The 15,233-nt window shown below is 41.9% G+C and overlaps 1 protein-coding gene and 1 long non-coding RNA gene across 3 annotated transcripts in view; one reads left to right on the forward strand and one right to left on the reverse strand.

Moving 5' to 3' along the window:
* Nucleotides 1-3,542, reverse strand: part of ELL2 (elongation factor for RNA polymerase II 2) — a 74,063-nt gene extending 70,521 nt beyond the window's left edge. The window contains exon 1 of the mRNA XM_047729384.1: nucleotides 3,227-3,542. Within this exon, the coding sequence (XP_047585340.1) occupies nucleotides 3,227-3,373 (147 nt within the window). The 5' untranslated portion in view covers nucleotides 3,374-3,542. The remainder of the gene's footprint in view (nucleotides 1-3,226) is intronic.
* Nucleotides 3,543-3,800: 258 nt separating this feature from the next.
* The window catches only part of LOC125101046 (uncharacterized), a 125,726-nt gene continuing 114,293 nt past the window's right edge, over nucleotides 3,801-15,233 (forward strand). For both annotated transcript variants that reach the window (XR_007127742.1, XR_007127741.1), the window contains exon 1: nucleotides 3,801-3,961. This is a non-coding gene — a long non-coding RNA (uncharacterized LOC125101046). The remainder of the gene's footprint in view (nucleotides 3,962-15,233) is intronic.

A 15,233-nucleotide genomic window follows, 5' to 3' on the forward strand; every position in this document is an offset into this window, starting at 1 on the left:
AAAAGCTCAGACAGATGCCTACTGTTAGCAACTCCCTGATGGGGAAGCCTGGTCTGACCTGAGCCAGGAGGAAGGTCACCGAGAACACATTTGTAGGAGACTTAGCTGAATACACCAGAGTAAGTACAGTAAGTACCAATAAGTACCAACAGTGTAGTCACCCAAAAGGTGCCTCATTTGTTTTTCTACAACCTCTTCCCACTTCTTAGCCACCAGAGATGAACATTCTCACCCCAATTCCTGCTTTTGCAAGGCCCTTAAAAAGTATTTTGTAGCTGAAATGACAGTGATGCCTAGGGTGAGAAGTTGGTTAGGTCAGAAACAAGGCAGCGTCCAGCTGCAAAGGCCAAGTCAGCTTATTTCTTCCTCTCTTTGCATGCCACTGCTTCTACCATCAGCTTTTCAGGAATACCAGAAAAGGAATACCAGAACTAACTCAATCTACCTGGGTCCACCCTCAGAAAGATGGAAGGACTTGGAAAAGTCCTCCCTTTCTCTTCTCTGCTTCTGTACAGAATGACCAGACTCATTAATTTGCATGCACAGAGATGGAAAAATGTAGTAATGACATTAGTTGGCAAGAGAAGTAGTTAGTGAAAAAAGCCATGGACTTCAGTACCTTTGACTATAAAAAGTACAAAGGAAAAAAAAAATGAAGAACTAAGTGGCGGTTTGGGAGAGAATTTTTGATCTCCTGTTTCTTGGAAGATAATGGCTTATAAATGTGAGAACTTCAGGAATCAAAGCACTCCAACCTTAATCCCAAGCATGTCACAGTAAGATCTAGGAGGCATAATGAAGGTAGAAAAACAAATACTCTTTGTGGGCTCTAGCCCAGAAGCCCATTGAGCACTGGAGGCCTCTGGCACTTCACTCTCCCTGGGCACCATCCCCCTCCTCATTGTGGGTCTCCTCACCCTCCTCTTCCCTGCCAAGTGTATGGTGTCTGTCAATTTTGTTGTAGTCAACTGTACAGTCTGCCTCTTGTTTCCCCCAGGTGGTTGGTGACCTACTGTCCCCAGAGATGAATCTACGAATCCTCTATGTGTCAGTCTTTCTCTGACAGAAAGCTGGGCTTCTCCAGCTGGTTTCTTCCTCTTCAGTCTCTGTGTTTTTCTCTTCACACCCCTGACCTACCTTCTTCAGTGTCATTCCTTCCCACGCCCTCCCTTTGGAACTGGCAAGCTTATCTCTTCATCTTGCAGGGCTGAGTTTCTCTCTATCGTCTGCCTCTGTCCTTCTGCTTGCCTATCTGACTTCCCCCATACGGGTCTCCTACTCCATGCCGGTGCTGGTCCCTTCCCTGCAGGTGCATCTGTCTGGGAGCAGCCACTGACATATGCAGTTTGCATTTCTTCTATCTTCTTGCATTATTACTGGGTGTACATTGACTTCCCAGCCACAAATGAGACTTTTTCCCTGGGATTTCAGTGTGCAGGAAGGTATTTTTTTTCCCCCTGTACATACATTCCGTCCTCCCCTCCTAAGTCTGCCTGTTTTTCACCATACACAACGCTGGTGGGTAACACCTGTGCCCTGAAGTGTACATCTACACAGCCAGTTAATCCTGTGAGCGCCCTCCTGAGCAAGTTCACCTCTGTGAGTCTCTCCTGCTATTTACCATCTCTACTATCATGAGTTCACCTATTTCCCAAGCTGTGTACAACTGTGTGCCTCCCTCTGTGGGTGCCTTTATGTAGGGGGCTTCTCTGAAGACGAGTCTCTCCTCACTCAGCTTCATAAGCTCCCACTGAACCAGGTTTCCACCTTTCTCTGGGCTCTGCTTCCAAATCCGGCTTCCTTCTATGCACTTAAAGTACCTGGCACTAGTGGGAGCTCAACAGATGTTAATTCTGTTCTCCAATTTTATCTGAGTAACTATGTGAGTGTGAGTCTGCGTCTGGGTGTCCTTCTGGCCCTCAGTGCCTGTTTCAGTTAACTGAAGCATGCTTCCTCGGTATGGACTGGACTGGGCTATTTGTCAGTACGCCCTGTAGATTCTACTTCCCTGCGACTATCCCTCCTCTCTGAGTAAATATTACCCGTCTCTCATATGATATATTCCTCCCTTTTTACATCCACACACTGCATGTCAGTAAACGGCTTCCCCATGAACCCTGGGTTATGGCGTGTGCTCTCTGTCTCCCCACCCCCAGCTTTTTTATTTATTTTTTTCCCCTCAACGAGGGGGAAAAACCCAGCGTTTCTGGGTTTGTACTCCAATTGCGGCATGTGTGCGTCTACATGAGTCTTAGCTGTACTTGAGTTGTTTGTGTGTATACACGGGTGTCTCTTCGGAACGGGGTGCGGAACGGGCGGGGGGGGGGGGGGCGGCTCTGCCCTGGACGCGGTGTATCTTCCCCCATCCTTACCCTCGATCCATGTCCCATGTCCCTATCACCGGGAGTCAGCCCAAGACACACAGCACGTCTTTTGAGTACGAGGAGCCTCCGCGAACCTTCCTATTGCTCCCGGGTGAGCGCTGGGTGTGTGTGGCTCCCCCGTATACTGTGTTGGTCCCCCTCCGAGAAGGCGAAGCGCCAGTGTTCCCGAATTTCTGGGAGCGCAAGGTGTGTCCCCCTACTTTACGTACACGGAGCGTCGTGTCCCAGCCTTCTCGAGTACATGGTGTGCCCCCCCACCACCACGCGGTGTACCTGGGTCCCCAAGTCCTTGCGAGTAGAACGTGTGTCCTACCGCCATACGCGGAGCTGCTGTGTCCGAGTCTCTGCGGATCCGCGGTGCCTATGTGTTACCTCCCAAACGCGGACGGCTCATGCCCTCGGTACTCAGCATTCGTTACTGGTACGCTGCACCCGCTCCCCCTCCCCCGTCACGGACAGCGTAGTCATCTCAATTTTGTCTCTAGTGCTCCCCTCCCTCCCTGGGACAGAAAACGCCAGGAAACCCGCGGGCGCCGTCGGAAAGTCCCGCAGCGGCGGCGCAGCCCAAGTAGGGCTGCGGCTGCCTCGGCCCTGCCGCCAGGGGCCGCCCGCCTGTCCGCCTCCCAACACCCCGGCGCCCGGCCGATCCGGGACGGCAGCGTCAGCAACCCTGCCCGGCCCTGCCCAGCTTAGCCTAGCCGCCGCGGGCGCGGACGGCAGCTGAGGCGAGCCACAGCTCTGTGGCCCCGCGCCGGTTGTCCCGAGCCCCGGGTGGCGCCACCGGGAGGACGAGCGCTCTCTCCGTCTCTCAGCCCTGCCGGTTGTCCGGCTGGCCCGCTCACCTTGTGGCTCTGGTAGGTCTCGAGCGCCCGGATCGCCGTCTCGGTGAGCTTCACATGCAGTACGGTGATGTTGTCTTGTCCCAGCCGCCCGCACGACAGCCCGTAGCGCTGCTCCTCCCGCAGACCCGCCGCCCCCCCTGCCGCCATCTTAAACTCCCCGGGGTGCCGACGCCGACGCCGCTCGGGCTCTAGCCTCCACTGCGGCCGCGGCTGCTTGGGCTTCTGCAGCCGCCGCCACAGCTACGGCCATCCCGCTGCTGACGTACTGTCATATACTGCGCGCAGCCAGACCTCGGGCTGCCACCGCCGCCACCCGCCCCACCCTCTGGTCCCGCGCCCCGCCCCGGCCTCGTCTCATTGGCTTCGTTCTCCCTCGGCACCGCCTTCATTGGACGCCCTCCACTCTCACGGGGGCGGGGCCCAAAGTCGCTGGAGTTTTGCTCCCGGGACGGGACGTCCGAGGTGAGAGGCTGACGTCGAAGTGACGCGCCAATTTAATCACATCTTACGTCACGTTTGGTCGTCTTGGTTCGTCGGCCGCGATTGGTCAGGCTAGCTTGGGGGATCCCTTGCTAAATGGGTGTCCAGGTTACCTGGCCGGCTTACCTGGAGTCGGAGCTCCGCCCCTTGGGGGAGAGTAGGGGAGAGTCCGCAGAGTAGGGAATCTCTCCCCCTCACCACCTACCTACCCGTGGTCCTTGAAGAGGAAGACCTTCCACCCAAAACTGTGACCAAGTAAGGACTTCGTTCCCCGACGGTTGCGGAAGCTTGTGGGACCCTTCGTCATTTCACCCTAACCTTGAAATTAGTGAGTCGACCCTAGGCTTTAGGAGTTGGCTGGAACATGGGGGAGCATTTTAAGTACAACGTTATGCCTAAGGCTTACGTGCCTTTGCTGTGGTGGGCACAGTACTATAGGAAATTGAGCTTGTAGGTCTTTTTCATGCCTGGTTCTGATCCTAGAGGGACATATCCTGTCTCTCTGGAGCTCGCCACCGGGAATATCTCCCTTTCAAAGGACCATTTAAGAATAGAACTGGGATTGACCTAGATCAAAAGAAACATCCACACCTGTCATTCTTTGGTTCTGTTTGATCTCTGCTCATTTTTTTTTGACATGGATGTGGGAAAACCTAGCTAGGGCTTAAACTACTGGGGGGCTAAGTAGAGGAGATGGGGGTGTGAGGGTGTGCGGAGAGGCCGGGCATACTTTCCATTCCTCGCGATGCTCGGTGTGTAGGCGTGGCTAAAGTAGAGAGCCTAATCAAGAGCCCTCTTCAGGCTGTGTTTGGGTAGACTGGCAGGCTTCCTGTCCGGGAGGATGAATTAACAGGGATTCAAAACACCAGATAAAAACAAACCATTGGAAGGATCGAAACCGTTAAAAGGCAGTGTAAAAAATCTACTTTAAAAAATTGAGACGCTTGTTCTTTCCTTCAGATTGAAAACCTTGTTGCGTTTTATAGGCATTCCCTGGAGAAATTGAAAGGCATTTAAGCGGTATTTCCCATCCTTTTAAATTGGATAGGGCTGTGATTTTCCCGAAAGATCCAAGTGAAGTTTTTCATGATTCATCCCACCCCTCAAGCCCCCTGAATTAATCCCTTCCCCAGCCTAAAGGTTACATTGCCTCTTGATTCAGACCCGCAAGCATTGAATGTGTCTAATATGAATTATAGAACTAATTCTCTTTCCATAGAGTATGGGTTAAGTGAAAACATCTGTATTAACTGTTGGTTACATCACAGGAGAGCATTTTAAAAATTGACTTAATTTCAATCCACTAGAACTTGCTAGTTGTTAAGACATGTTTAACTAACACTTACTAATTCAGTTTACTAAAGTGTAAATTATCTTGAATTCATTGAATAGAGAATAGAGAATAGAGAAATTAAGGAAATCACAAAAAATAATTTCATACGTAATTATTCTTTTCTCCTGTGTGCTTTAATAGACAAGGACTGATTGCTGACCACATATCTAAAACCTTAATGTTTGGGGGGTGAGGGGAGGAGTCTGACCAGAACAAGTAGAACCTGTATCTCACTACTTTTCCTGTGAAAGTGGGTAAATTCCCACCCACATGTCATGTTGGTCTCCTGTTACTCAGAACCTCTGATGACAACAAGGGGTGGGAGAAGATCAAGGGTGATTTTCACTGTACTTTTCAAATGTCTGACCTGCAGCATCTTAGTAGTAATTGATTTTCTTTTCTCAGTTGAGGTGGGAAAATTTTTCTCATATCCTATTTTAATGGGTAACATCATCTTTCACTGGGCAATAGCTTATTATAGTGACTTATTGTTTGTTTATATTTTTTTCCCTTTTGAGCTTTTCAACTAAGAAAGGAAGCAATGATCATATACAAAGTAATACAGTAATTTAGTATTTTGTCTCTTCATTGCATAATGCACATTATGCTTGCCTGAACAGATGGGCAAGTTGTGATGCCCATCTTATCAGGGTAATTATTACCTTATCAGGGTAATTTGTTTGGAGGGGTCTGATGAAAGCTGCTCCTTGGGAAGTTTTCCAGTTTATATATGATACAGTTTATTTTCTGTATTCATTCATAGTAAATAATTAACGAATAAATTGAATTTATTGAATTCCTATTTAGTGGAAAATGCTGTGGAGAATTTAAAAATTAAACTGTATAGTTTCTTATTTAAGGAATTTTCTGTTTAATATGGCTAGTGAACCGATGCACTCCAAGCAAAGCAATTAGAGAATTAGAAAATGCTAGTTTGGGTGGAGGTGGTGATTAGCTCAAAAATTTAAAGGAAGGAGAAGTCTGGAAAGGCTTTGTAGAGGCAGTGGAACTTGAACATCTCTGGAGGGCTGAGTAGATTCTAGATAAGTAGAGATGGTATAGAAGGGGAGAGGCCAACTGAAAATGATCATTCTAGCTGAACACATTCATTTTATGAGTGAATGCACTGAGACATTCATTTAAAAACAACCTGTCTAACCTATTACAACCAGCAGAAGTAGGTTTCAATCAGCTCTTTTAGTCACTATATGCATTAAATATCTCTTTGAAATTAATAACTGAGAAGAAATATGTCTTACATGATAATTCATGATAGTTCAATGCAAGGAAAAAGCCAAAGAGAAGTAAACTGATGGAGGCGCCTGCTCCATTTATGATAGCTAGTGTAAAAAATGGGCAAAGGACTGTTAATATCAGAGTCTTTGCTGATTTTCAAATTCTGGTCACCCTCATTCCTTGTTGCCACGTATTTAATAACTATTTTTCACTTCTCCTTTGGAGCTGAGCTCAATAGTTCAGATGCCTTCAGGGGCTGTGAATACCCAAAATAAATGGAGTAGGCCACAGGGACTGAAGGTGCTGGACTGTGGTAAGCTGGCAGTGTCTAAAGTGTTTAGCAGTTTCCTGGCCCAGCTGATTGTTGCAAGGTGAACATGCAGGGGCCCAATGTGTCCAGTCTTCTATTTTTTAAAGAGAGCTGGAAATCACAGATTTTTATGTGAGCTTTCTGATTTTTACTTTTGGCACCTACCTGAAATTTGCCATAAACATTTTGTGGACATTAAAAAAATTCTCTGGACCTGAGTTAACCCACTGCTTTCTAGTTTTCAGCTTCTGCTTTAGTGACTTCCAGTACACAAGGCCATTCTGTCTTATACCTGTTGTAGTAGTTTTGTGAGTTTTTTTTAAAGCTACCTGTAAAAAATTCCTACTAATGTCTCAATGCATTGGCTTTTTTTTTTTTTTAAAGATTTTATTTATTTATTTGACAGAGAGAAATCACAAGTAGGGAGAGAGGTAGGCAGAGAGAGAGGAGGAAGCAGGCTCCCCGCTGAGCAGAAAGCCCGATGTGGGGCTTGAACCCAGGACCTGGGATCATGACCTGAGCCGAAGGCAGCGGCTTAACCCACTGAGCCACCCAGGCGCCCGGATGCATTGGCTTTTATTAGGAAAAGAGAACACAGAACCTTACAGAGTTACAGCAGAGGAACTTTGGGGAAGTTCTTTTTCCATTTGGAAATTCTTCCTTCTTGGAATTCTCTCTTCCTGATGCCTCTTGTCCCCACTGGGTTTGACCTTGTACCATTATACTTCCAGTTCTGTACAAAAAATCTCCTCCTTTCCTTAGACACTAATGAAGTGGGAGCTTAATGGTTTTAAATTCACTAAATGTTTATAGAGAATAAAAATGCAATACATGTAAGAAGGACATAAATATTTGTTGCCTAAAGACAGATTTTAAGCTAAACAATTATTATATTGCATGTGATTATTTTTTACTCCACTCCATTTAAGTGTAAGAAATACCTCATTGTGTAACTTACTATCATAATTACCATTATCACCACATCTGGCTCTGAGCTCCCTATCTCACTGTGTGGTGGAACAATAAATCCACAGGTGTTACAAAGGTCCCAGGATATATGGTGAAGACTGTCTGGTTTATGTTCATCACTGCTGGATAATCCATTGAAAGCTCAAGAATTTCCCCTTAGGAACAGTTTGTGATTGGTGTAATCTAGATGGAAGGAACTGGATGACCTGAATTGAAACTGGGCTTATGTGAAAAACATACTGGTTTTATTTAGATTGTGTATTTGGCAGTGGGGTTGACAGTGGTACTGATGGGGATTATGTGAAGGAGGCTGAAACTCCCTAAGTACTGGTTGGCGCAAAATATATATGGTGATAGTCCACATGATTTCCTAGAAGGTATAGCATCTGGGAACTTCATTGAGACTGGCAGCTTTGGGTACCAGGTCTAGCCTCCCTTTCTAGGTGTGTACTTTATAGGGGAGCTATAAGGACAGTGCACTTGATTGGCTCTCTTCCGGGAATTGGCAGCCTCTGCCCTTCCTATCCTGGGGGAGGATATACCAGCTCTAGACTTCCACCTCTGCACTCTCTTAGTCTCTAAAATCTTTTCTTCCTCTTAGGACAGTCTGATTCTTTTCAAAAATTGTTATGTGGGAACAAGGAAAGTACCCCCACCCACACTTTGATCCTCCCGTCCAGTTCAGATACCTTCTTTACTCTTGGTGTGGAGCTGAGTAGAGAAGGCTAGGTGGGCAGAGTTGTCACTTACTCTTTCAGATGTATCAAAAATACAACTCTGGCTTCCTAAAATGGTGATACTCAGTATTTACTAACACCTCTCTGCCTTTCTTTCCTTCTTTGTTGCTTGCTTTTCCCTCTTGGAAGACCAATCTCAAGAAAGTTGTACATTCTTTATAAGGGAATGACTCAGGTTGAATTCTCCTGTACACCAAGAAAGTTCTCTCCTTCTATACTGATTGAGAAAAATGTTCTGTCCGTAGAATTCTACGGACACTATAGTGACCAAAATGTCCCTTTCTTGCACATAATTATTTTTATAATTATAATATAATATATAGTATATAATATATGTACTATATTATTATATTATATATAGTATATAATATATATAATACATATAATATATGTATATGTATATGTATATATGGCTTTTCAGTGCAATGCAAGGCACCCTGAAAGGTGTCAGATAACCTTTGAGAAGGGGAAGGGTACTAATGGTGACCTCTGTGTTGTTTTGTACTAAAAAAGAACACATGTATATCTGAATAAACTGAGGTGGTAGGAAGACCAGAGGAGACAAAATACCTCTTCAGCTTTCCACTTTTTTTTTTTAAGACTTTTCTTTTTTTTTTTTTTAAGATTTTATTTATTTATTTGAGAGAGAGACAGTGAGAGAGAGCATGAGTGAGGAGAAGGTCAGAGAGAGAAGCAGACTCCCCATGGAGCTGGGAGCCTGATGCGGGACTCGATCCCCGGACTCCAGGATCATGACCTGAGCTGAAGGCAGTCGTCCAACCAACTGAGCCACCCAGGCGTCCCTCAGCTTTCCACTTTTAAACATGCTAATAGTGAGCCAAGTGTCATCAACATTAAGAATGATATTGATAATAATAGTTTCTTCTTTAAAAATAAAAAAGATTTTATTTTTAAGTCATTTCTACACGTAACATGGAGCTTAAATTCACAACCCCGAGATCAAGAGCTACACTCTCCAATGACTGAACCAGCCAGGTGCCCTAATAATAACTTATTCCTGATGAAACTTTGCAGCTTAAAAACAACAAAGATACATTGTCTCTTGACTTTTCTTTCTTCTTTGTGAGGTAGACATTGTTCTGAGGTAACTGAGACTCTCAGAGACTGTGTCTCACCCAGTTGGTAAATGACAGGGCTTGTCCAAATCTAGCACTATCTTTGAACATAGCTCTAATGTCTGAGGAATTATACAATAAAATTAATGAAGAGAAAATGAGGGGGCATGTGGGTAGCTCTGTCTCTTGAGCCTCTGACTCTTGATTTTTATCTCAGATCATGGTCTCAGGGTCATGAGATTGAGTGCCAAACCATGCTCATTTCAGAGTCTGTTTGGGATTCTCTCCCCTTCCCCCTCTGCCTTACCCTCACTCATTCTCTCTCTTTCTAAAATAAATAAATAAATAATTAAAAAAATAAAGAGAAAATTATTGGTTCTGCCATTTTGAGATGCTTGGGGGTTGGTTTTGTTGTTGATCTTGAAAGACTAAGTCATTTGCATCTCCCTCCTCCACCAAAACAAACATCAAACATCCTATTAAATATAAGATGGAAAATAAAATGATGAATTCATCTTTGGTTTATTATAGCTAGCATATTGACTTCACTGAGACTTATGAAAGCTATTTTTATGTCAGCATAGATAATTTGTGATGTTTTTGAACCCTTGGCATAACAAATATGCATAGTGTATGGATGCCCATTTGAAAATGCTCATATAATCATTTTAAATGTTAAGGATTTACAGTTGTTATCTTTGCTTTTATTGTGTGTTATTCCTATCTATGATTTATTTGATAATGAGTCTCTGTTGAAAAGCACAATCCCCAAAGACATCACTGTTCCTATGGGAAAATGATACCTTATGACCCAGTTTCTAGAACATATTATGGCAAAAAGTATAAAATAAATGTATCACCACCCATGTGAACAATTAAGGCTTTTGTATTTCTACTGACAGAATTAGAATTGCAGCTGCCTTGATTCCATTTTGTTTTCAATCAAGTGTCATACTTTTCATCTTTGATCTTTTGATCTCTTATGGCCTACTATTTTGGGAGCTTTCACCTTTGTGTTGGATTTTGGAAATTTAAGAGTCAACAGTACACTTATAGGTCATATTTACAGAATTAGAAACAAAGCAGTATAGTCTAATATACAATGATATGATATGAGGATAAGGGGTATTAGATGAGAAGTACCATACAGGCACTAATTCAGTGGTATACGAAGTTCTGAATTGCTAGAACATATTCAGGTCAGAGTGTTGGGAAGAGCTTCATGGGAGAGTTAGCTCTGGGACATCAAAGATTTGTAGCTATGATAATGAGAGTTTTGGAACATTCTAAATATAGGGATCCTAAGAGTACTGGTTTGCTATCACAAGATGTTTTGGCAAAAGACTGTAATCTGGTTTAACTGGCATATGGGGCATAAGAAGGTGGTTGTAACAGAGATAGAAGGACAGGTCAAAGACAGATTGTGAAGAGATCTTTCAATATTGGATTAAGAAGTATGGCCTTTTATCTGTGAGCAAGGGGGAACCTTGGAGGCTTCTGAACAGGAAGTGACATACACTAATTCACATGTTAGGATTATCTAGATGATAGCAGTATGGGTAATCCATTGGAATGGGGGAATACCAGAAAGAGGAAGCTGAATTTGAGGGTGAAAGGTAATGAAGCCTGTGCAAGCCTATTGACAGTGGGAACAGAGAAGAGGAGAAGGTTATGAAAGACCCTCTGAAAGCAGAATTGACTGATTTGATAGCTTTATTTGGGTATGAGAGGTGATTAAGCATGAGGACCCAAAAATAAGTACTAGCTTAAAGTTTGTTTGCTCCAATATAGTTATTGATATTAAAAAAAAACATGAGGAAACCAAAAGGAGGAGCTGGTTTAGGTTAGAGTTAGTAGTATAATACACAAGTGAAAATGTTCAGGCATTTGGAAATGTGGGCCTTAGGCTTCAGATTCTATCCCATTGAAATAATAGTAGGAGTCATAGAATTGGACAAGTTTTCTGAGGGAGGTTTTGAGGAAAGAGGAGGAGAAGGGAAAGAACTAGGGAGTATACCCAAACCACACCCACCATAAGGGCTATACAACTCTTTCCCATTGAGAATCATGGCTATGGTGGGCCAGTGTTCCTGACAGGATTATTTTATACCTGAGCTATGTATGTATAACTATATATATTCCAAGATTTTCCTAATAGTAACATCATTCTTGGTCACTTGCCTTTAAATGTATTTTGGAGTGGGAGAAAAAGGGGGTGGAAAATTAACAGTTGTTTCTTAGGCATTGCATTTATTCAGTGTACACCCATGAAGATGTATTGACCTTGGACATTTTATCTATTAGATATGTTATGACAGAAAGTAGGTGTTGTAGGTAATAATGGGGGAGCCTGATGGCACTTTGATGTGAAATGTACAGGAAACACAAGATTATTAGGGAGAGGATAGGCAGGGAGACCAATGATCAGAGGTGATTCTATATTTTGGAAATAATGAACAGTGTGAAGGTAAAGTGATAATGTACAAAAAGAATTTAGTAAGAGGTCATTGCTGTTGGTAGTAGCCACACACTCATTGAAAAAATTTCACTGGATATATACATTGGTATTTAAAGTGATAATGCCCCCCTTTAAGTTGTTGTAGCAAATTAATTTTTTAAAATATTTTATTTATTATTTGAGAGAGAGAGAATGAAAGAGAAAGAGAGAGCATCAGAGGGAGGAAGCTCAAAGGGAGAAGCAGACTCCCTGCAGAGCAGGGAGCACGATATGGGACTCCATCCTGGGACTCCATCCTGGGACTCCGGGATCATGACCTGAGCCAAAGGCAGTTGTTTAACCTACTGAGCCACCCAGGCATCCCATAGCAAATTAATTTTAATGATAATTTAATACCAGAAATGTTTTTGGTTTATGTTTGTGATCTTGAAAGCAGGGCAATTAAAACTGAGAATAAGGTGAGTTGCTCTCTGTTTCTGATGCTGTCCTTCTAATTTTTACTTTGCATAAATCCCTTTTCTTTAGTGTAAAGTAATTTTAGGTGATTTAAATACTCTGGGTATTTGAATTGTGATTTCTCTTCAATATAGCTCAACTACGCCAACGTTAAAAAATGTAAAAAGTATAAGGTATGATATGACTTACCTGCCAAAGAGTATTAGTCTCTAACAGAGACATTCACATTTCTTAAAAACAAAAACTGTTCAGAATGTTAATGATTTCTATAACTCTGACTCCTGGCGAAAATACTGGTACTGGAGTCAGCGGATTGTATTAAACTTCAATAGTACAGAAAGCCAAGCAGCATGATTTAGTTTTGTCAAATGTTGACAGATTGTGCATGGAAGAAGACGTCTGTCCTATGTAATCTTGATTTGATCAGTATCATTGCCTGAATTTTTTTTATGTTCCTGAATCTTTAAAAACAAAAGTTTTTATTTTGTGATTTTAAAGTTAACTTTTTTTAAACATACACACTGTTAAGTATGTATGTTTGAACAGATCCTATTGATGTTATTTTTGAACATTTGTCCAAATAGAAACATGCCATTAGAAATTTACTTTAAAAAAAGAAAATTTGGGGGCATCTGGGTGGCTCAGTTAGTTAAGCATCTGCGTTCAACTCAGGTCATGATCTTGGGGACCTGGGATGGAGCCCCGCATTGGGGTCCCTGCGTAGTAAGAAGTCTGCCATCCCTCTCAACTCTGTGTGCTCTCTCTCTTGCTCTCAAAACAAGACAAAACAAAAAAACCCCAAAAAACAAAAAACAACAAAAAAGACAAAACTTAAAAAAAATGGAAAATTCAAAGATCTTTTTGGTTTGCAATGACAATTATTCCTGAAAATTTACTGTAAAATATTCAAGTGTTAATTCAGAATAAAATCTTTAAAATTTATTTTAACTTATATATGGTAAAATTTATTCTTTTTGTTTTATACATTTGACAAATATGGTAGTTCTGTCACCCCCAGAAAACTCCTTCCTACCTTCTCCTTGACTCTTTTTCTAATTTTATTTTTTAATTAAAAATTTTTTTGAAGGTTTTATTTGTCAGAGAGAGAAAGCACAAGCAGGAGGAGCTGCAGACAAAAGGAGAAGCAGACTTCCATCTGAGCAAAGGACCTGATGTAGGACTTGATCCCAGGACCCTGGGATCATGAGTTAAGCTGAAGGCAGACACTTAACTGACTGAGGTACCCTGGGTTCCCTCTCCTTGGCTCTTAACTTCTAACAACCACTGATGTGGTCTCTATCCCTGTGGGTTTTACTTCTCTAGAATAGCATATAATTGTAATCATACAGATGCAGCCTTTTCAGTGTGGCTTCTTTAACTTAGCATAATGCATTTGAGAGTCATCTGTGTTGTTGCGTCTATCTGTAGTTCCTTCCTTTTTACTGCTGAATGATGTTTCATTGTATGGATGCTCCACAGTGTCCTTAGCCACCAACTGAAGAAGATTTGCATTGGGTCCAGTTTTTGGTGATTCTGAGTAAAGCTGCTATAAACCTTTATAAATGGTTTTTATGTCAATATAAGTCTTATTTCTCTTGGGCAAATACCTAAGAGTGGAATTAACTGCCTATAGGGAGTGTACATTTAATGTCATAATAAACTACCAGACTATTTTCCCAGAGTGTCACTACCATTTTGCATTTGAGTGTTCAAGTTTCTCTGCATACTAACAAGCACTTCATATTGTTAGTCTTTTTGTTTTTAATTTTAGTCATTCTACAGGGTGCATATTATTAGTACCACATTATGGTTCAATTTGAATTTCCCCAATGACTAATAACATAGAGTATCTTATTATGTGCTTATTTCCTATCCTCATATCTTCTTTGCTGAATTGTCTTTTCAAATCTTTGGTCCATTTAAAAAATCTGGTGTTTTCATATTGTTGAGGTTTGAAAATTTCTTATATAATCTGGATGTAAGTTCTTTGTCAGATATGTGATTTGCAAATGTTTTGCTCCACTTTGTGGAATATTTTAAATTCTGTTATAGTGTCTCATGCAGAGAAAGGTATGTCTTTTTATAGGGCAAAAAAACATTTTTAATACTGGCAGAGTCCAGTTTATCAATTTCTTACAGATAGTGCTTTTGGTGTTATATCTAAGAACTCTGCCTAACTAAAAGTCACAACAGTTTTTGCATATGTTTTCCCTGAATATTTTACAGTTTTACATTTCCATTCAAGTCTGTGGCCCATTTTGAGTTAATCTTGGTGTAAGATGTGAGGTATATATCTAGGTACTTTTTTTTGCATAAAGATGTGTACAAAAGATGGTGTTTTCTCCATTGAATTTCCTTTGCATCTATGTCAAAATTAATTGATCATAGTATATATGTGGTTATATTTCTGGACTCTCTATTCTTTATTGATTTGTGTGTCTATCCTTTTGGTGATATCACATGAAGTCCTTATTGTAGCTTTATAGTAGAATTAACTTTCAGACATCTCTGCTAGAAAGAAGTAAGTCCTCTACAGCACACTAGTCAAATTCCTTTGCAATTTTCTTCCAAGCAAATTAATCAATTCTCAACAGTTTTCATTTTTTCTATCTTTATTCAATTTACATATCGATTATAAATTCAGAATAGGCTACAGTCATACTTCTTATATTCCCTTCCCTGGATAGAAAAAGACCCCTATGGACTGACATTCAGTTAGGACTTTCTCCACATCACAATCAAAATGCAAAAATTTGGGGCACCTGGATAGCTCAGTCAGTTAAGTGTCCGAGTCTTGATTTCAGCTCAGGTCATGATCTCAGTGTTCTAAGGTTGAACTCCACATTAAGATTTTCTAGCTCCCTCTCTTTGTGCCCCTTCCTGCCTTCTCTCTCCCTCTCTCTCTCAAAATAAATAAATAAATAAAGCAAAAATTTTCAAAAGTGCCATTTT

Source organism: Lutra lutra, chromosome 5, assembly GCF_902655055.1.
Source record: "Lutra lutra chromosome 5, mLutLut1.2, whole genome shotgun sequence".
Lineage (NCBI taxonomy): Eukaryota > Metazoa > Chordata > Mammalia > Carnivora > Mustelidae > Lutra > Lutra lutra.